Source organism: Candoia aspera, chromosome 2 (assembly GCF_035149785.1).
Source record: "Candoia aspera isolate rCanAsp1 chromosome 2, rCanAsp1.hap2, whole genome shotgun sequence".
Taxonomy (NCBI): Eukaryota; Metazoa; Chordata; class Lepidosauria; order Squamata; family Boidae; genus Candoia; species Candoia aspera.
In genome coordinates, this window is record NC_086154.1 from 81,148,437 (window position 1) to 81,170,527 (window position 22,091).

The 22,091-nt window shown below is 37.7% G+C and overlaps 1 protein-coding gene across 1 annotated transcript in view; it reads left to right on the forward strand.

The window, feature by feature from the left end:
* The window catches only part of SLC22A4 (solute carrier family 22 member 4), an 89,216-nt gene that overhangs the window by 45,982 nt on the left and 21,143 nt on the right, over positions 1-22,091 (forward strand). The window contains exons 2-4 of the mRNA XM_063292331.1: positions 4,272-4,375; positions 5,773-5,927; positions 12,905-13,076. Of these exons, the coding sequence (XP_063148401.1) occupies positions 4,272-4,375; positions 5,773-5,927; positions 12,905-13,076 (431 nt within the window). The remainder of the gene's footprint in view (positions 1-4,271; positions 4,376-5,772; positions 5,928-12,904; positions 13,077-22,091) is intronic.

Consider the following 22,091-nt stretch of genomic DNA (forward strand, 5'->3'; position numbering starts at 1 on the left):
AGAGTGCGAGAAAGAAACTCAGGATTTAATCTTGGGACGGAAAGATAGAGCTAGATTCTTGGACTCTGTATAATCTGACCTTTATTGTAATTAGAACTGCTTGTTATCTGCTATAAAGTTACTTATTTATCCAAGGCTTGTCCTTGAATCTCTCACTAAGGCCATTAATATACTCTTATGTTCCTACAATGGGAATTTTTGCCATGTCTAAGGTGCAGTTCCTTGTCTGTTCCCACAAGGTAAATAGCTTCATTTTAAGTTATCCTTCTGGCCAAATAAAGCTCCAGGCTGGACACATGTTTGCTTTGCATGTTTGTACTTCAGCCTTCATCTTGACAACAGTCAGATCTAGAATAGGAATAATTAAGTGTTTTAGCTCCATGGGTTATGTATTTCTGGCAAGGTGTCCTTTGACTCAAGCTTGTCTCCTGCCAACTACAAGGGTATGGATATGGACATGTAGATGGGCTTGGATTGTTTTGGGTGAGGGGGATGTCTTCCCAGTCTTATTTGCAGTGCTGGGATTTTTTGAAGATAACCCATTCAAGAACAAGCCAGACCTAGCCTTCTTTAGCTTTTTTAAGATTGATCAAATCTGGCTAGCTGCTATCTGTTACCTGCTGTGACATGTCTTGGCTATTTGATATCCAGATTATTCACTGTATAAGATACAAATGTGTTAGCATTTAAGAGGGCCAGAATAATTCATTTTAAAGAGTTTAAAATGATAGGATGCAGTTTATCCATCTATGTTTAGGGAGTAGATTATTGCTTCAGAAGGAAGAAATAATTTCCTCAACATAGGAGCAGAGGAATTAAGACATTGTGAACAAGTCATGGCCCACAGTTTTTGTGTTTTATCTCCCCCCCACCCCATGGATATTAATGATATTTTTATTATACCTTGTAAACTATTGAGCACCATGAAAGGAATGGGTGGCATACACATTTTCTAAAAGCAAATAGTAGGATACCAATAGAATCACTTAGATTTGAACAGTTGTAAGACTATGTTTTTAATCAGTTTTCATTGCTAGTTGTATCATTCTCACTTACATTTAGCATTTTTTAATTTCTCTTTCAGGCTGACCAAATTGCTGTCGGGTTGCATTCAGGTAGAAGACTTGGAAAGGGGCTCCTATTTGTCTACTGAAATTGCCCAATCTGTGTAGGTTCTACACAGTCCAGTGATACTTTTGACTTACCTTTATAATTTTAAAGTGGAAGTCTATGTCTGTCAAATGCAGCGTTTGATAGATTTTTCCATTCATCTTTGATAATATATGCAAACTTCAATTATTTGGTCAGCTGTTCATTTGAAACTTTCACTGCTTAAAATGAAAGAATTAAGATGTTCAGATAGGCTTGCTTCATTTTCGGATTAATGCGGCTTAATGTGCTTTTTTTTTTTTTTCTGAGATGGAAATACTGTATATGTGAAAAATACTGAATGCTTGTATAGGGCAAATCATCCCTGCAAGTAAGAGAAAACTTTAAAAAAATATGGCACAGTTATGATTCCTTCCTGCAGCCAGTTTAGATAGTAGCATACATCTCTTCTAACAAGGCACTTGATAATCTGGTAGAAAAGCAGGATTTGATATGAAAATCTGTATGTCTTTATTTACTATGAGGAGTAGAAGAGGAATAGTTTCATACTGCTGATACTGTGATATAATACTTTCCCAAATAGTCAAAAGTTTTCACCCCCATGAAAATCAAAACAAACTACAGTACATGGGTGTCAGCCAGGGGTTGTCTACAAGCTATTGCTACTTTAGTCAGAATGATGGAAGTGGGGTTGTGATGCAAGCTCCACACTTTTGGGGAATGTGTGCAGTGTCTTGAAGCATGTAGAGGAGGGGAGAGCCTGTATCAGGATGCTACGATGCTGAGACATACACTGTCCCTGCATGGAATCTGCTAACATCAGCCTGTTATGAACAGATTGTGCTGGATTTTTTAAACAAAGGAGTAGAGAAGGAAATAGAACTTACTTTGGGATTAGAATCCAAGTTTTCCACAGACGATCTTCACATCCTAACTCCTGCTTTTGCCCCCACCATCTCATGAGAATGAAGCATCTTACAGCTAGAAAATATAATTCGTAACAAGCTGTCCACTTGCACTGATTACTGTTGTGGAAGCTCATATAGTATTTACCTTTTTAAAACTTCAGGACCATGTTTAACAGAGTTAGAAGGGAGCTATAGCAGGACATGTAATAATTCTGTGGTGGTTTGTTTTATAATATTCACCCTGAGAATGTGAACTAACTGCTTGGAAGATAGCTATCAACCTCACATATGCAGGTAGTTTGTTCATCTTGGTTGATAAAACCAGCTGCATAGAGATTAAGACTATGAATCCTGGATTTATGTAACATCTTTGTAGAAAAAAAGGTACCATTCAGACACCTTGGAAAGAAACTGTGTGTGTGTGTAAAATCTAAACCCACGTGATAATTGCTGAACCCAGTTTAAAGGGCTAGCGTTGACCTTAAACATCCTGATGAATGAGCATTAGATTATTTTAAAGGCAGCTTCCCCTGGTATGAACCTGCCCAACTTGTAAGATGAGAATGATCACAGCCTCTAATCCTTTTCATAAAAGTGTGTCGATAAGTGGCTGCCACGTGATTGTGGGATTCCATTTCTGCTATGCTCCCTCTCTAAATGTTTTTAGAAAACACTACAGTAAAGACTTGTTCCAGGCAATACCGCTTTTAATTTCCTGTTGTTGGCTTTTAAAATGTTTATCACTGTCCATTCTGCTTCTCATGTGTACTTTGTGTTTTTCTATTTTCTGGGCCCTTAATTGTTTTCATCTTGATTTGATTTTTTTTCTTTTGCCACATGTTTTTAGGTTTGGTTTTTTGTATATATAAGAGCTACAAATAAGAATCAATCCCCACCCTCCCAAAGTTAGGATGTTTTCATCCAGTTTATTGAGTTTATTTCAACTTAAGGAAAGACTTGTAAGGAGAAGCAGGGACTGCTTAACACTTGCTGCCCTTATACACTCCTTCTTCACAAATGGCTCCGTGTTAGGTTTATAGAACATGAGTGTGAAATCCACGTCTGTCGCGTAAGAGACCACTCTCCCTGATCCCCTACCACAGATGTATTAACAAATGGGCAATAAAGAGCTTATTTTAAACAATTTTACATTACCCCGCCAGTGTGAGAATTAATATGTGAGACCTTGCCCTTTCCTTGTTTTTGGTTGATCCCCCCATCCTGAAATCAAATATAGACTGCAGTAAATCCATAGATAGGATACGTGTTTATTCTGATCACATTTCTGGCTTCTTTTTAATTTTAATCTTAAATCTGGGGTGGGGGCAGGTTGTAGAAATGAGAAACAAACCCTACTCTTCCTCCTACCTCTCTAGTACTTTTTGTTACATCGGTAGAAAATATTATAGGTAAAATATCCACACAGGACAAAATAAAAAGGAGTGGTTGTTTTCCACTTTGCTCCAAGTGATTTTACCTCTGGCTAATATTTCCAGCTGCATGCATCCTGCAAACAAGATTCATGCAAGGTTGTAATCCAGGCTCTATGGGAGTAAATCGGCGAGTTGGCATTTCTCTGCTTAAAGGTAAAGGTTTCCCTTGACGTAAAGTCCAGTCGAGTCCGACTCTAAGGGGCGGTGCTCATCTCCGTTTCTAAGCCTTGGAGCCGGCGTTGTCCATAGGACACTTCCGGGTCATGTGGCCAGCATAACTCACGGAACGCCGTTACCTTCCCGCCGAAGCGGTACCTATTGATCTACTCACATTTGCATGTTTTCGAACTGCTAGGTGAGCAGGAGCTGGGACGAGCAACGGGAGCTCACCCCGCCGCGCGGTTTCGAACCACCGACCTTCCGATCGGCAGCTCAGCGGTTTAACCCGCAGCACCACCATGTCCCGCGTTTCTCTGCTTACTTTACTTTTATTGAAATACATTTGGCCTAGATTCCTGGAATATTGTAAATAGGCAAATGAATTTTAATAAGGAATTCATTTTTTAAAATATTTAAGTGCTGATTATAAAACCGAAGAGGTGAGTCATAACCTGCAGCTTTATCTATTAAATGATATGTTTATTTATTTGTTCAGCATTATCTTTTTATTTGTTCAGTAACAATTTTTTATTGTTCTTAATATTTTTAACTTATTTTTCCTAGCTTCCTACTGCCAATTCATACTCCATTATTGTACTTATTAAAAAGTTTAAATCATTGCAAAATGACATTAAGTTTGCTTTGTTTTGTTTTCTTATAGTGGAATCTCGTATGTGAAAATGACTGGAAAGCTCCCCTAACTACATCTTTGTTCTTCGTGGGTGTGCTGCTTGGATCTTTTATATCTGGACAACTCTCAGACAAGTACATACTTAAAAACAGCTTTTGGCGGGTGTGGGTTTTAAACATATTTTTGTAATACCCTTTAGAGGATGCAGAATTGTTCTTAATTTGATGGTTAATTCCAACTTTGAAGATAGGAACTGCAATCAAACATTAATGGGAATATGGGTTAGTAAACAACTGAACTATATATGCATCTTCCTGTGCCATTTACACATCTGTGAGTGTGACATAGGTAGCTGTGTATCTGTATGAGATTTATGTGCTCCTATGAAAAAGGGAAAAGATAAGTGCACATATTTCAATATCAGTACTAGCAATTAAGGCAAATAAAAGGGATTGTCCTAGGCCATTGTCACAGATGACCGAAAAGAAGGATATGCTTAGCCTTTTCCCTGTTGCACATTTTTCTGCTTAAAACCTTGTGATATAAATGTGATACATAGTTTTCCCTTTAGGTTTCTGGTGGAGGGGACAATCAGTTTTGTGCAGTTCTGAATCTAAACCAAGTATTATGTGCCATTTACTTCTAAATTCCAATTAATCCTTTGTAAAACTGCCTAGCACAGATCAGTCTTCTCATCAGAGTGATGAACTACCACCTTCATCATTCCCATCTAGCATGGAAATGGAGTTCCAGTACAATACTTCTGGGGGTTAGATTAGCTGACTCTTGGAAATGCTGGACTATTGAACCCTCCACAAAGGGAACCAATCATGTAAACAGTGAAGGTGACATACCGCCACCAAGTGTTCATCTCAATACATTACTGAGAAAGACAAGCCAATTTTTGTGAGTTAATGTTATTACATGATACTAGCTGAGTATTTTGCTACTCTTGAGTTTCATGCACATTAGAGAGTAATACACAGAGTCGTCCATTTGTATTTTTTTGTAGCCATCCAGAAATATTTATATGTATGTGTCAGGTTGTTAAGTTTGTGTTTCCGTGTTTTTTTTTTAAGCTTGGTGAACATAATAGATTACCATTTTAATTTGCATCTCAATCTGCCATTACCAGACCCATATTACAAATCCATTTAGCAACTGGATCCAAAGTACCTACGATTCTAACTACAGGTGTTTTTCAACTTGGATTAGTTTTTCCCCTTATTTGATTGGCAGAATTCTCCCTCCCTGCTATATTCTTTTGCATTTGTTCCAGGTAACTCTGGAGGATGGAGTAGAATAACCTCTAAACTAGGTTTGGATAATTCAGGGATAGAGAGCATGGAAAACTCTGTTGCTAAAGCAGAAATCTGTTGTGACAATGCCTATATCACTTTGAGGTGTACTGTCTACTGAAAAGAAAGGAGAGATTGGGTGGACCTGTTAAGTCTGCCTAGAAGCCAACAACAATTGTATTGTGATTTCATTTACAATCTTTTTGCTTGCTTGTTCTTCTTTTCCCTAAAAGGTTTGGCAGAAAGGCTATTCTATTTGCAACCATGAGTGTGCAGACAGGTTTCAGCTTCCTCCAGATCTTCTCAACCAGCTGGGAAATGTTCACAGTGCTTTTTCTTATAGTTGGCATGGGGCAGATTTCAAATTACGTTGTGGCCTTCATATTAGGTAAGATTATTTTCACTCTTAAACTTTACTTGCCTGTCTCAATATGTCAAAGCAATCACATTTAACAAGAAACAAGTCCATGCTTAAAATATTCGCCACGCATAAGTAGTGAAACTATATTTAAGAAAAATAGCTAAATTAAAAGAAAGGTTATGAATTTGAGGAAGCTGAGAAAATCTGGAAATTGTATAGAAGAAGAAAATTTGCCAAGTGAAACAAAATACTTTCTGTCAATTTAGCGCGGTGATTCAGTGACTTAAATGGCCCATTCCCACTGTATGGTTATATTGTTTTTGAGATTTGACGTAACTGTATGGACATAGACATTTCAGTAACTTGAGTTCAGATTGTTACAGAAGTTAATCCTCACTATTTATTCTGAAACCTTTATTAATTCATCAGAAGCCAGAACTTGCTTAATAAAAAAAACAGAGGGAGTATTTAGAGCAGTGTTTCTCAACCTTGGCAACTTTAAGATATGTGGACTTCAACTCCCAGAATTCCCCAGCCAAGCATGCTGGCTGGGGAATTCAGGGAGTTGCAGTCCACATATCTTCAAGCTGCCAAGGTTGAGAAACACTGATTTAGAGAATGGGTGAGCAGACTGAAAGACGACATAAATATGAGATAGGGGGCATTTTTAGCATAGAGTGGCAGGATCCTGCTGAACTCCCTTAGCCACTTTGTCATACTTTCTTCCAGTTAGGCCCCCAAATCTTGAACAACGTGAACTAGGAACAGCTGATAGATTTGGGAACTTCCACCTTCCTGTGATCAAACCCATAGTTAGAAAATTCATGCTTTGCTAGTGTGATATTTAAGATTGCCAAGAGACTAACTTTTAAATCAGCAATGGCGCTACTTAGAAAGGAGTTAGGGCAGGTTGCTTCTTTAAATGATTTGTTTTATGCCAGTTATAAGCATATCCATATCCGTATCTTAGGTAAAGACATCTGCGTCATACTTTTTATGCAAGCAGACCTACATAGAATCATACCAAGCTCTATGCAAGGCCACCAGCTTCAGATTGTTGCCTTCCTGGAGCTTGGTGGTAGTTATTTGGTTCCTGGGTGGCTTTTGAGTTCAGAGTCATCTAAAAGTTTCATGTTCAGATAGGGAGTTAATTTCTTGCTGTCATAGCATGCTCTTGTTGGGTTGGCTCACTAATTTTACTACAGCTGTTTCTTCACTTATTCTTTATGGATTATATGTGGCAGTGCTTTTTTTAGTGCTCCCAGCCACCAGGTGACTACCAAGGATTACCAAATGTATCATGTTGAATGCTAATGCTTCAGAAAGGAAATTAATGGAAATAAAGAATATTACTTTATCCCTGTTGCAATGGCAGTGTTTACAATCAAAGAATAAAGAGCGGTGATAATTATTTTGTTGCTCTTTTGCATAGAGAAGGAAATCACCACCACTTTGTGGAATTGGAAAAAAAATTACTGCTGGGAACATTAACGGAATTAAGTTTCCTCATCAGTTGTACATACTTAATTCTCTAAATTTAGGATTTAAGCCTAGTTCTCAAGATAATGCAACAGATTTTTTTTTATTGCCATTAATAGAGATAAACATTGAATCTCAGCAGAAGCATTTTTTAAAATAAAAATTAACACTTTGGTCATGAATTAATTAAGCAGCTATTTATTAAAACATTAATATTTTCAAGATACTGCTTGCCTTTGAAAACTAGTTTGCACCTGGAAATTTTGAATGACACAATGTTTTTAAAAAATCAAAGTGCCATCACTGTTCATGAAGTTCTACACAGTTATGTAACCATTATAATGATGGGGCAGATAAGCCAGGGAGGAGGCGAAGGGAGGACATAGAGAGGACAGTGAAATCAATGGCTTACTATGCAGAGTAAGTCTTCAAATGAAGTAGTTTGCAAGTGGCTACCAGACTTTGGCTGTTTACAAGCAGTTTCCCTCAGACTGGGTTATTTGGAAGTGTAGACTATTGTTTGAGAACAGTTCTTAAATCTAAACAATACTGGCCTTATGAACTTAGTCATAGTCTTCCTAGTTATTGATTTAAACTTGCCATGTTTTTAATATTTTTTTCTCCCTTGTATTTTAGACACTTTGGCAGAAAATATATTAAATACATTAAACCCTTCATGATGAATAAAGGCATAGAATGTACTTGTCTGATACATTATGGACCGTATAATATAGAAAGAGCAAACTGATGACTGTTTCTTTGTTCTTTTTTCAATGCTGTGGCAAAATTGTATTTCCTTGAACTGCGGTGCACTATTTTTTCCACAGGAACAGATTGGAAAGAAAAGGAAATGTGAACATTTCCAGAACACGTTTCAAAATGAACAAAAACAGTAAAGGAAATTTTAGCACCTTTTAAAAATATACATATTCACAAACTTTATCCATATTTGGTTAAGTAGAAACTGTTTATTCAGTTGTAGCTATTTGGAGGCATTTTTTAAGTGTTCTTGGTGGATTTAAATAAAATATGTTTAAGCTATTCCTCTTTCCCTACTTAGCAAATAAACTGTGAAACAATACATTTCTCTTGATAATGAGTCCCACTTGGATGGACTTTAGATCTGTGTTTTGATAACCTTAAATACCGTAGCATCAGAACCCAAATACTGCAGCTGAGAGTGAACAGAGGAGAGAAGCTGGGGAAAATATATACTAGTGGTAAACTCTCAAGAGTTGGTACTGGGTTCTGTTGGTAAAAGCCAGGGGTCAAAAAATGTTTGTTCAGTTCAGCAGCAGGACATTCTAATCATCAGAGAATTGCTAGAACTCTGTTGGCATTTATTGCCTGGAAGAAGCGATACCTCCGTGTCAGACTGCATCAAGAATTACGTTTTTCAGGCTTAGAGTGCTACAGAAGAGAAGACAAATAAATTGTGTTACAAATATAATACTAAGCATCTTGCAAATGAACATGAATGAGGTCACTTTCTGGTGTTTAGGTCATTCTGTATTTCCTGATATGTGCTTAAATACATCGAAAAACACTTGCCAGTGGTTACTTTAAAATCACATCTTGCCACAGATAGTCCCTTTGATTTTCTCATTATATTTCTTTCACTTCAGCCACCCAAGAAAGACAAAGAATCCATGCCTTCTATTGCTATTTACACTTGCCCACTACATTCCTAGAACACTGACTGCCAGCATCTGTATGCTTGAAAGCAGCTTGGAAGAATCAGGCTGTGCATTTACATTTGTATTTAAGAATATTTTAGGTAAATATCTGTCTAAATTTTGTAATTCTCCTTCAGAACATTATTAACACAAGCACGATTTGAGACCCATGCAAGTGTCAGGAACGTACTGGTTCTAGTGATGGGGCTACCAGAGCATGACTGCAAAACACATGACCACTAGATAGCAACAGAGATTTAAGAGTTCATTGTATCTCTTTGCTGCCATCTAGTAGCTATCTGTATTTTTGCAGCTCAGATTCAGTAGTTCTATATAGACCTGATGTAGACAATACCTTTACTTGCTCAAGGAGAAAAAAAAGGGCAGAAACTGGAAAGGTAAACAATGATGTAAAGAAGAAAGGAATAGTCAAGATCAACTAGTTAAAGCCTATAGCAAAAAATGGTGGGAGAAAATGGAATCAGTTATTTCAGTGGCTGTTTAATTCCATAGTAACCTCAGTTGAAACCAAATTTAGTATGTCACCCTACAGAAAAATGTTAAAATTCCTGTTTATAATTCTTAACATGTTAAATTAGATTAATTCTTGCATTTGGGCAAGCCAGTACTATCCTTGCCTGGACCCTAATGCTAACTCTAACTCTAACCAAATAAACCAAATCCATTTCTGTCCCTGGGCCCCATTTCATTCCCTTTAGGCTTCACTCTTACTAGCTGTTTATTTGTACTTCGCACTTTGTACTGATTTGTAATTTATTTATATCAGGCATTCATTGTCGGTAGATAGTCTTCGCTCCCATTATATTTTATGGCTCTTTAGATAGCTTCCATGTTTTCAGTGGAGCCTCTTGTCCTCTTCTTCCATTCCTTGATTAGCGTGTTCTGCATGTTCTTCTCCTTAACCCCCATAGCAAAGGGGGGAAAGCATACAAAACTGCCCCAGAATAAGCCAACCCCAAAACACTTGATTAGCTTCAAGCAGGTGTTTCGTGCTCTGTTCTTTCTTTCCCCAGGTGGGGAAATACATACTGTACATAGAGTAAGATCCCAAGAAAACAGCCCATCCTAATAATAAGTTTCCCTACCCTCCCTTATAATAATTAGTCACACAATGCCTTACAGTGCTTGCCTCAGCACCTCTCATGTGTGCTGCTGTGTTGTACACACACACGAGTCACCAGCAATTGCTATCCAGTAGAGTGCAGCAGTGTTTATAGGAAGGTATGTCTATGGAGAGATAAGTAGTGCTGGAACAAGAGCACAGTCAGTACAAGCAAGCAAAAGATAAGGAAATGCTGCCACTTTCAGAAGGCTGGAACCTTTAGTATGCAGTATATGTCAAGTCGTGCAATTTTGTAACATCTTAGTGTTCAATAGAAAAAATAGTTACCTCCATTTACTTTTACTTGGATCAAACATACATTTATGACTGTATTGGCTCATAAACTTTATTACAGCAATTTCTTTAACGCTATGCCATATCTGAAAACTATATTGCTTTGTAGTGATTTTCCAAGAAATCATCAGCTTCCAGAAATTATCAAGTTTATAATCTTTAATGCCAAATTGCATGTTTCATAACGAGAATTAAAGAGAGCATTCTTAAGGCATTCAATATTCCTTTGTCATAGCTGAACAGAGGACTATAGGATAATTCCGATGTTCTTCCTGTTGCCCTGGCTTATAGGGATGTCCTCATACATATTTCCCTTGCTGTTTTCAACAAGCATGGTTTGTGTTAGCAAAGTTTGTCACTTTGAACAAAGTGCTTTTGAAAGGTCTTCCTTTCAATTTCACTGGAGAAGGAAAGGGAATTATGACACCAAGCATATTGTTGCTTATTTGGCTCAAGTATATTGTAATAGATTATGTGAGGTTATGATTACTTTGATTTTTTTCTTCTGTTCACTCCAGAACCACCATATTATTTCCTGATGGGTTAAGCATACAGTAAAAAGAGGGAAGCATATCTATAATCCTGGAAACGCTTCATGAATTCTAAATGGAATTTTGAGATAATTATGTTTAGAATACTATCCAGTGAATGTAATGCCTCATGTATTATGCATGGTTTCTCATGGCCTTGTGGTCCAGCCATTGGGGTTATGTTTGTAAATACTGTAAATTATTAGCGACTTGGCAGTTTTACTGCTTCTGTAATATTCAATAACCAGCTGGTCCAAGTGAGCATTCTCCTTCAAAGAACTCAATTATTAATAGTAGCTTAGATATAGTCATTGATTTGGTATCTCTGTGAAATGATCTGATACAGACATTTTCTTATTGCTCTTTGGAAGGGGACAAACATACTTCTTCCATTACATTGTACTTTTTTTGATATCACTTTCTTAGTTTCTTTTCCCAGATTAGAATGTATATTTTTTTTAAGTATGAAAAGATTAGAGTAAATCATTTAGGCTCAGCAGATATTCTCAGGTTGTTGTTGAGGGTGCTATTTTGCACAGTTGTGGTTTACAGATGAGCCTGTCTTCTAATTAATTAAATCATAAGATGGCTAACTATACATTTTAATAAATTGATCAAATCAAAATATGCATTAAGGTACATAGAAGTAAAGCAGTAATGCTCAAAAAAGAGCATCTTTGCTAAAAATTGTAAATAATTTAGAGTGAATGAAAAGGGAGGTTTCCTATCCCAATTCACAGAATGCATCATTAACCTAATTGTTTTTCAGTTTGGCCACTAATTTAGATACTGGTGGGTTTTGGGTTTTTTAGCACAATTTCATAAGGGATACATCCTCAGTGATTCTTAGCAGGGCTGGATTAAGGCCAAATGATGCCCTAAGCACAGCTCAACAATGGTGCCCCTGGCCCTTCCACTATTTAGCTGACGTTATATTAAGATACTAAGACTCAATAAGTGCTGAAAAGCAAAGTCAAGTGTAGCAGTGAAAGAGTTAAGGGCATAACAGCTAGGGGGTAAAACTCTGTGGTGCCCCTCTTCCTTTGGCGCCTTAAGCACATGCTTATCTTGGTTAACAGTTAATCCAGGGCTGATTCTTAACTAGGACAAGTAGTTTAACCCTCCATTTATGCCAGCTAATGCTTGCATTGGATACTTCTTTGTTTCTTTGTTCGTTTATTAGATTTATATCCACTTTTACTTTGTACACATAATGCTCCCTCCTCCTCTTTTCCTTGGTTGGTCTGAGAGAAAGTGACTGGGTCAAGGTCACCCAGCTGGCTTCTATGCCCAAGAGAGGACTAGAAGACTTGGTCTCCTGGTTTCTAGTCCAGCACCTCAACCATTACATTTAGCAGTAACATCAGACTCAGCTTGTGATTGCCTAAAAAAGGAAACGGCTCCAGTTGTGGGACTTCACTTTCCAGCAGCCCCAGTCAGTATGGTCAGTAGTCAGCAGTTATGGAAGTTGTAGTCTAACAGTCTCCAGAAGACTACAGGTTCCCTACCTCCAATGTAGAATTATAACTGGTGATTATTGGAAGTGTAACAGTGGACTAACTGAACCACTGACCTGCTTAAGCCAAAGTCATTCTAATATTCTTATGCATATTAAAACATATTTTCAGTAATGATATGGCTATGTTTCAATAACCCATCTTATTTCTCTCCAAAATATATCATAACACGCATCTTAAATTACACATCGATACACATGATGCATCAGAATTCCCTGCTAGTCATGTTTAAGCTTAGTCTAACTTGGTGCTGTATCTCTTGAAAAATTGTAGGAGACACAGCTCCATTTAAAAGACTGTATTTTATTTTTCAAAATGCAATAAAATGTTTTGAGTAAATTTTAAAATAGAGTTAAATGCTAACCACACTCCTTGTTTTAAACAGGCACAGAAATTCTTGGCAAAACAGTTCGTATTATATTCTCTACGTTAGGAGTTTGCATATTTTTTGCAATTGGCTACATGTTGCTGCCACTATTTGCTTACTTCATCAGAGAATGGCGGATGCTGCTACTGGCTCTTACTGTCCCGGGGGTGTGCTGCATTCCACTGTGGTGGTGAGTTTAACTGTTCTGAAAGTTGTTCAGCTTCAGAAATGTCTCCTCTGTAGCTGATGACCTTCACCCTGCACTGTTGTATAACCAGCAGGCTGTTTTACAGCCTTCAGTTGCTGTAGATATATTTTCCCACCTTTCGCATTTGATTGCAAAGAGCAGGGGACTGTTTTGAATGTCAAACATGTTCTTTTCAGGTCAATTATCTTTGAGTCTGATTTGGCTAGTTCTGTAGGACTTATCCTGTGCAGGGTCTTTCTGGATTATGTTATTCTAACCTCCAACTTTTAAAAATTAGCTTAAAAAAATAATGTTATCAGTCCTTGCAAGATAAGCTCTCCTGCTCAAACTTTCCCCTTCTTAATCATCTTTAGTCCCACTTTTTTCTGTTGATGCACCAAACAAACTTCCTGATAATGAAAAACCTATAAATCAAAAGCCATGTCATGTCAGAGCAACTGCAGAAAAGCAGTACTGTACTTTTTCTGGGTTACTGTGTATGCCAATCAAAGAGAATATTTGTAGCTCAGGGTTGAACTGTGGAGTCCTTGGTGCTCTCTGAGCCTTGTTGTTTTCTTGCAGACGTTTCATTGCCAGACTAGGCAACATCTTCAGTGCAACCTCTTCACTTGCTCTAGGAGAGCAAGGCCCACTCCCTCTTTGCACTGAAGATGTTGCCTAGTCTGGCAATGAAACGTCTACAAGAAAACAACAAGGCTCAGAGAGCACCAAGGACTCCACAGTTACTGTGTATGCATTGAATGTTCACCGTCATGTTTGCATCTTTTAAAAGAACAATTCTAATAATAGATGTAACTTCATAAAACTCCTAAAATGAATTATTGTATTGAAGAACCCACCTCCAATTGCTAGTACCAAGAGATACTGGAGATAGGAAATTATATACATTTTTTCATACATGTAAAGCGTTCTGAAGGAGGAGAGCTACATTACCCCATGATAGCCCAAACTCAGAAAGAGTATAATAGCACCTGTTAAAACTAACCAATTTTATTATAAAGCCTAAGCATCTGATAAAGGGAGCTGCAGCTCACAAAAGCTTATGCCTTATAATAAAGTGTGTCAGGCTTAAAAGTTGGTTCCATACTTTTTCTGAGGTTTGTGCCGCACTTGTGCCTCACGGGATTGGCACTGCTCACACACCTCCTTCAACATCCAGGCCTCAACATTTCTGATTCGTTGGCCTGAAATAATGATTCAGTAATAGATTCTGATATCATATTAACATTTGGTATTCAATATATCAATTTAAAGAATTTGTTTCCAATTTAAAAGATTGCTCGCAAAGATATGGTTCATTAATTAATATTTATATATCAGTTTTAGAGGTTAGAACCATTGGAAAGTTATACACTTGACTTTTTTTAAAAAAAAATAAAGCTTTATTAGGTTTTTCAACAAATACATAAAACTACAAGAAGTGAAATGAAGTATACTGCAAGGGAGAAAAAGAACTAAAAAGCGTGAAAATACAAAAAAAGACTACTACATGCTACATAATACATACAGTACATACTAACTTCCGACTTTCTACAACAAAGTTATGAATAAGTCTATATCAGTCTCTTACTCTAGTTCAAACTGGAATAAGCATTACTTTTATAAAACATTTCCATTCTCAATGTAACATTTCCTCTAAAACACTATTTTTCCCTTGAAATGGATATATATATATAAAAAAACATTTTTATAATATAAAAAAAATTCCCCCCTTGTTGTTGTTTATTCGTTTAGTCGCTTCCGACTCTTCGTGACTTCATGGACCAGCCCACGCCAGAGCTTCCTGTCGGTCATCAACACCCCCAGCTCCCCCAGGGACGAGTCCGTCACCTCTAGAATATCATCCATCCATCTTGCCCTTGGTCGACCCCTCTTCCTTTTGCCTTCCACTCTCCCTAGCATCAGCATCTTCTCCAGGGTGTCCTGTCTTCTCATTATGTGGCCAAAGTATTTCAGTTTTGCCTTTAATATCATTCCCTCAAGTGAGCAGTCTGGCTTGATTTCCTGGAGGATGGACTGGTTGGATCTTCTTGCAGTCCAAGGCACTCTCAGAATATTCCTCCAACACCACAGTTCAAAAGCATCGATCTTCCTTCGCTCAGCCTTCCTTATGGTCCAGCTCTCACAGCCATATGTTACTACAGGGAACACCATTGCTTTAACTATGCGGGCCTTTGTTGTCAGTGTGATGTCTCTGCTCTTAACTATTTTATCGAGATTTGTCATTGCTCTTCTCCCAAGGATTAAGCGTCTTCTGATTTCCTGACTGCAGTCAGCATCTGCAGTAATCTTTGCACCTAGGAATACAAAGTCTTTCACTGCTTCTACATTTTCTCCCTCTATTTGCCAGTTATCAATCAAGCTGGTTGCCATAATCTTGGTTTTTTTGAGGTTTAGCTGCAAACCAGCTTTTGCACTTTCTTCTTTCACCTTCATCATAAGGCTCCTCAGTTCCTCTTCACTTTCAGCCATCAAAGTGGTATCATCTGCATATCTGAGATTGTTAATGTTTCTTCCAGAGATTTTAACTCCAGCCTTGGATTCCTCAAGGCCAACTTGTCGCATGATGTGTTCTGCATACAAGTTGAATAGGTAGGGTGAGAGTATACAGCCCTGCCGTACTCCTTTCCCAATCTTAAACCAGTCTGTTGTTCCGTGGTCTGTTCTTACTGTTGCTACTTGGTCGTTATACAGATTCTTCAGGAGGCATACAAGATGACTTGGTATCCCCATAACACTAAGAACTTTTCACAATTTGTTATGGTCCACACAGTCAAAGGCTTTAGAATAGTCAATAAAACAGAAATAGATGTTTTTCTGAAACTCCCTGGCTTTTTCCATTATCCAGCGGATATTGGCAATTTGGTCTCTAGTTCCTCTGCCTTTTCTAAACCCAGCTTGTACATCTGGCAATTCTCGCTCCATGAACTGCTGAAGTCTACCTTGCAGGATCTTGAGCATTACCTTACTGGCATGTGAAATGAGTGCCACTGTTCGATAGTTTGAACATTCTTTAGTGTTCCCCTTTTTTGGTATGGGGATATAAGTTGATTTTTTCCAGTCTGATGGCCATTCTTGTGTTTTCCAAATTTGCTGGCATATAGCATGCATTACCTTGACAGCATCATCTTGCAAGATTTTGAACAGTTCAGCTGGGATGCCGTCGTCTCCTGTTGCCTTGTTATTAGCAATGCTTCTTAAGGCCCACTCAACCTCACTCTTCAGGATGTCTGGCTCTAGCTCACCGACCACACCGTCAAAGCTATCCCCGATATAAAAAAAACATTTTTATAATATAAAAAAAATTCCCCCCTTAATAGGCAGATAAACAAATATTAGATTTTTCTCCTAACCAAAACATTTATATAGTTAAACATATTATCCTTCTTCATTACAATTTTACTCCTAACCAAAGCATTTATATAGTTAAACATATCTCCACCATTACCTATTTAAACAATAACCTTATTAATATCCTTTTACTCAAGGTAAATTCATTATCCCAAAAGCAAAAACATCTGTCAAAACCTTTAAAAGACCATCCTAATAAACACAAACAGTTAACCCACTTCAAAGTAAACTAAGGCATTTATATATCTCACTGTTACACACAAGGTTTTGTCTTTGCAATCCTTGACTTGCCCTGTAAAATCCAACTCACCTTCAAGGACCTTCCATCCTTTGAGGCTTAAACTCTTGTCTTTGATCTCAGTATTGCAAAAACGCAGCCATTTCCGTTCCTTTTACGCCCAAAGCTTTTCCTTCTTCAAAATTAACATTCCAGAAGTGAATCTTCTTCCCTTCACTTTTTGCCTTTGGGATGTTACTCCTCATTTTTTTCTTTGAGACCAGGACCTTATTTTCCAAACAACTTCTAAGAGATGGTTCAAAGCATAAGTAACCTTAAGGTACAGCTCCTTAAAAACACCTTTAAAATCTTCCCTATCCCTCCATGGAACGTTATGGTGCCCTCAAGTGCCTCAGGATAGTAGACAAAAGGCTGTCTTTCCAAAATAAAGTTAATTGGGGTGGGGGAGGTGGGGGTGAAAAAGTAAAAGTAAACAAAACTGTTCTCACAGGAAAACAAGATAGATCAAATCAGCTCCGCAAATTCAACAAAGTGGGTAATTCTTTTGTAATCCTTCAGACTTTGAAAAAAGTAACAGTAAACAGGCGAAAATCTTTAAATCCAACAATACAATTTAAAAAGAAAAAAGAGAGAAAAAAATAAATATTTAGAAAAAAGCCAAATTAGCAAATTAATAACTTCCAAAAGTAATGAAAACCACCAAGAGATTCTGTATGTCTTTGTTGCAAAGAGCCTCTTCTTAATAATAATTAAAAAAGAAAAAAAATGGTGTTTTAGAAAAGGGGTAGGCAGCTTTTGAGTCCGTTTAAGGCTTCAACATGGCTTAGGAAATTATGGCAGTCCCTGCCTCCCAGCTGCTAGCTTACCAGTTGATCGCAAAATGCTATTTTGCGGTCTTCTGGCTGCTTCCAGATGTCCGGAGGACAAATGGGGTAATTCCGGGGGTTCTCCTTAATCCGGAGAACACTTCTGGGCTCTAGAAAATCCTGCCTGAGCCCAAAAAAGTCCATATTGCTGGGTCAACCGTGGAGCTCGCAGAGATTCATCTCAAGATGGCAATCCCCCACTGGAAGTGCCGGAAAGTTAGACATTTTACAAAGGTCTTAAGGAACTTAAGAACGTAATACTTTGTGTTTCTATGTACATGTATAATGCAGTTTTAGCCCAAATGAAATACTATGATTTCTAATTTATGAATACACAACGTCTCATAGTTTACTTGATATTAAAACAAACATTTTTATGCTTTTGATCCCAGTTCTTGCTTTCCAGTCTGTCAGTCATTTCATTCAAATGTTACACCAAAGAAATTAGAAATGTATTTGGAGATTTATAATCTTTAAGTGTCTTTGTGTTTTAGGCTTTGTTCTGCAGAGATAATGTTGCAAACTACTTTAATCAAAAAGTCGTTTAATTCCCACACGCATTGTTTCTATAGCATTTATTCTGTAGAGCCTTCTTTGCCTTTTTTTAAAAAAAATTCTTCCTATACTTGATTTCTTCCTATACTTCATATGCCCTTTATTTGCTTAACTAACTTCATAGTTAGCCATATGATCCAGGAACCATAAGCTGGAGAACCACATTTTTGTGAAGATTATCTGTGGTATCTTTAGGAAGCCATGAAAGTGGAAAAGTAAGCTTTCCTTTCCAGTTTTGCTTGCAGAATGCAACAAGGTGAATCCAGTTGAAATTATCTTTTTATTTGGGACAGATGGGAAGTATTTCCCTGGATCAGAATAAGAGAATTCAATTACAAAACGTCTGCTTGCTGATAATGACAGGAGCTACTTTTTGATTACTATTTCAAAAGGTAGTTGCTGCCACATCAGTACGCTTTGAATAATGCAGATAGCCAGATTAATACATACAGAGCATGAGATACTGTCTTTAAAAGGCAGGGGCCTTTTAACATTGCTACTTTTTATGCTTTGCTTAGCCTGTCTCCTCCTGTTCAGTTTTTGGTCAGTTCAGTCTTAAATTCATGCACTCCATTTGTTAACAACTCCCTGCATATGCCCCAAATTCCTCCCTGCCCCTTTTCTGTTCATGATCATTGTACTTCTGGCTTTTAATTGAATTTCCCTCTTAAGAATTAATACCTCTTTTAACTCACTTCTGGTTGGTTTATGTGGTTGGAGTATGGAAAGATAACAAGTATTAAAAAGCCTGACTTTAAATAGTGGTATGAAGGGAAGGCCTGGGAGATGGGGATCAATTTCACTTATCTAGGGCTACCAGATCTGGACTGTAAAAGTTCCATGCGACCACTAGATTGACAGCAAAACAATAAAGAATCTTCCCCCCTGTGCCCCGCCGCCATTCTTTGCTTCTATCTAGCAGTCCTTTGGATTGTTCTAGCCCAGCAATTTTCTGGTAGCCCTAAAGGTACTTTGATACCAGAAGTTACTTGCTCTATACAGATCCTAGCCAGTAAAAGCCACTCTGATCAAATATCCCCCTTTTTCCTAACAAGATGCCAAAATGTGCTTTATAGAACCAAGGAAATCATATTTTAATTAGTAGCAAAATCCCTTATTAATATGTTGCGATGCTTGTTCATTCCTGTGGGTAAGCACCCACATACAAAGGAGTTGCCGATAAAGTATTCCTACAGACAACCCTGTGGTTCATGAATATTAAAACTGCTAGATGAAATAGGAGGTTTGTGCTTCTGGTCTCCTCTCTTGATCAATTAATGAATCCAAGGTTGTATTCCTTGAAAAATCAAATAAGAAAGGATTAGATGGGGCTGTGGGACATGAACACTTATCCTCCAGGGCACTGGCATGGTTTTTATGTGTGTGGGCAGATTCACACACTTAAAAGTAGGTGAGAAGAACACGGCCATACCACAAGTTTCTTTTTCTGACTATTATTGAACAAGATCAGGTTCATGAAGTAAAGTTTTTAAATTTCTTCTGTTCTGGCCTGCTAGAAAATTGGTACTATTTTAAAGAAGCTATATATGTTTGATAGCTAAATAAATATATTTGGTAATACATGTGTTTAAAAAGCAGCGCAGGCCCAATTCTTACCATTCTTGAAGCAAGGAACTCAGTATTCGTATTCTGCATTTCTATGCAAGCCGCACTGAACTTAGTGGGACACTTCTGGATCCTCATACATAGGATGCGGTGTTTTGTACTGCTTATTTCAGTAGATGGTCTTAATACTAATGTACTTGTTTTATTAAGTTGCTACGGGGGGCATTTGGATGTAAACATTGGCATATAAATTAAATAATTAACCAAGAAGAGGCGCTCTGGGTCTTTAAATCCTTGCAGGAAATATGGCAATTTAAAAAAAATACTGAACAAAATCTGTGGTCTGAAATCCGATCAAAGTGTATTAGTGGGGAATTAGACTCTCCATGTGCGGTCATAGATGGATGTTTTCTCCTTTAGAAAACCTCAGATGATGCATCTGCAGTGTCTGTCAGCATTATAATTTGTTGACATCTCACTTACAGAGATGGACTGTGGTTTGACTTACGTTAAAAGATCCAGTACTTTGAAACAGGGTGTTTATGGTATGTTGTGGTGGCAAAGCTGAGCTGGTAAGATGGAAGGCTGGAAGTCTCCACCTTGCTATCCCAGCCACATCCTAGCTCTGCCCGCCTGTCTTTTAGGACGGTGCCTTGGTAGCTCCTGCTGCTGACACATAGCTTCCTGGGAACGCCTTATTTGGTGTCATCTCCCTGACCCTGACCTGGGAGACCGATGGGGCTCCCACAGCCTCTGCTGCCTTATTGGCAATGAAAAGGGTCCAAAACAATCTATCCTGCAAGCCCTGGGGCGTGGCATAGCCGTGTGTGACTTGAGGTTTCGTCAACAGCACTGCCCAAAAAAGGACCAATTTCACCAGAGACAGGTCATACTTTAAAAAAAAAAAAAGGGGGTAAAAATGTAACAGCTTTAGATATTAAAATTATGCACAATTCAGAGTTGCCTCGGTAGGGCGGCTGCTTCCAAATGAGTAAAACGAGAGAAAAGTCTAAAATATATGCAATGCTCCAGCCAGAACATATGGCGACAAAGTATTATTATTACTGTTGTTATAACTGATGACAAAAGGATTTTAAAGGCAAAGTATTACATTCCTGCCCAGTCTGAAATATAAGTGAATGAAAGCTGACACTGAACATCCAGTTTCCTATAGTTGTCCAGGAAAATGGAGATACTTAAGAACCTATTGAACAAATCAAGGAGTTGTAGTACAGTTTCTAGCTAGACATTTGCATACTTCTACAAAAGCAGGAGGCTCTTGAAATTGCTGTTCTTTTTCCTTCAGTTTACCTGGGAAATTCCTTTTCTCTGGAAAGTCCACTTTATTCAGAGGCTACAAGCTTCTAGCTCACTCCTGTTCGTAGTCCTGCACATACTTTCCTCCTCTGTCCCTTTTGAAGTTATTTTGCTTTGAAAATCCCTCAAAGTATCTCTAGCTGAGGGAGGGATTGTGAGTCTCTCTCCAAACCTGCCTGATGAGGGAGGGCATTACTCCTTCATGAACATATTGATTTTACATCTGTCAAGCAGCCAGATGTCTGTGATACCAGCTGACATATGTGCGGTGGTTTTGCCAGTTAATGACCCACAAAACAGTACGTAAGGATTAAGGCCTGCATTGTTCAGATAAGTTGTGTTGCATAGCCTTTACTACTTGGTAGAAGATGAAAAGAGCTAACAGCTGCATTGGTGGCTATGGTTGCATTACAAAGAAAATTCGAAGTAGATTATTTCATTGGCATAAAGTAATTATCTTTCTATGCCCCTGTAGTGATACGGCTAGTCCTGTAAACTAAGTAGTTCTAATACAAGATTCGGGTTTTATTCTTGGATAAAAACTATTCCATGACCAATACCACACAAACTGAAAATAAATATTTTTCTTACTAAATTTTTCAGTAAAATCAGAAGTCCCTGTGAAATTCTGTTGCTTTGTATTAGATAATCTATATCATGATAACTATTATAAGCAAATTATATTAACATATCTCACTTGTTGAAAAAGTAGTATTTATCATTCAGTAGACATTCAAGTTTTTAGAGGCACTGGGTTATCAGATTCATGATACATTTCCCTGGACTTTTTAATAGTTTCCTTTTCTAAGAAAATACAGTGACATTTTATGAAGAAACAAAGAAACTGTCATCATGAAGACATGCAGATTGATTGACCCCAAACACAAGACCTTGCTAATTGGATTCTTCTGGTGAAGTCACAACATGGCTCCTCTAATGTTTCAATTGGCATATTATAAATTAAACTTGTGATCTCTTTAGGGTGGATTTACATGACAGCTTTTACTAAAATTAGTGAGATGTCATCTGTCATTTTAGTATACTGAATCTTCCTTGAAGTCTTAAGTACTTCCTGCAGAGAATTCCTACAGGTTTCCATACCAT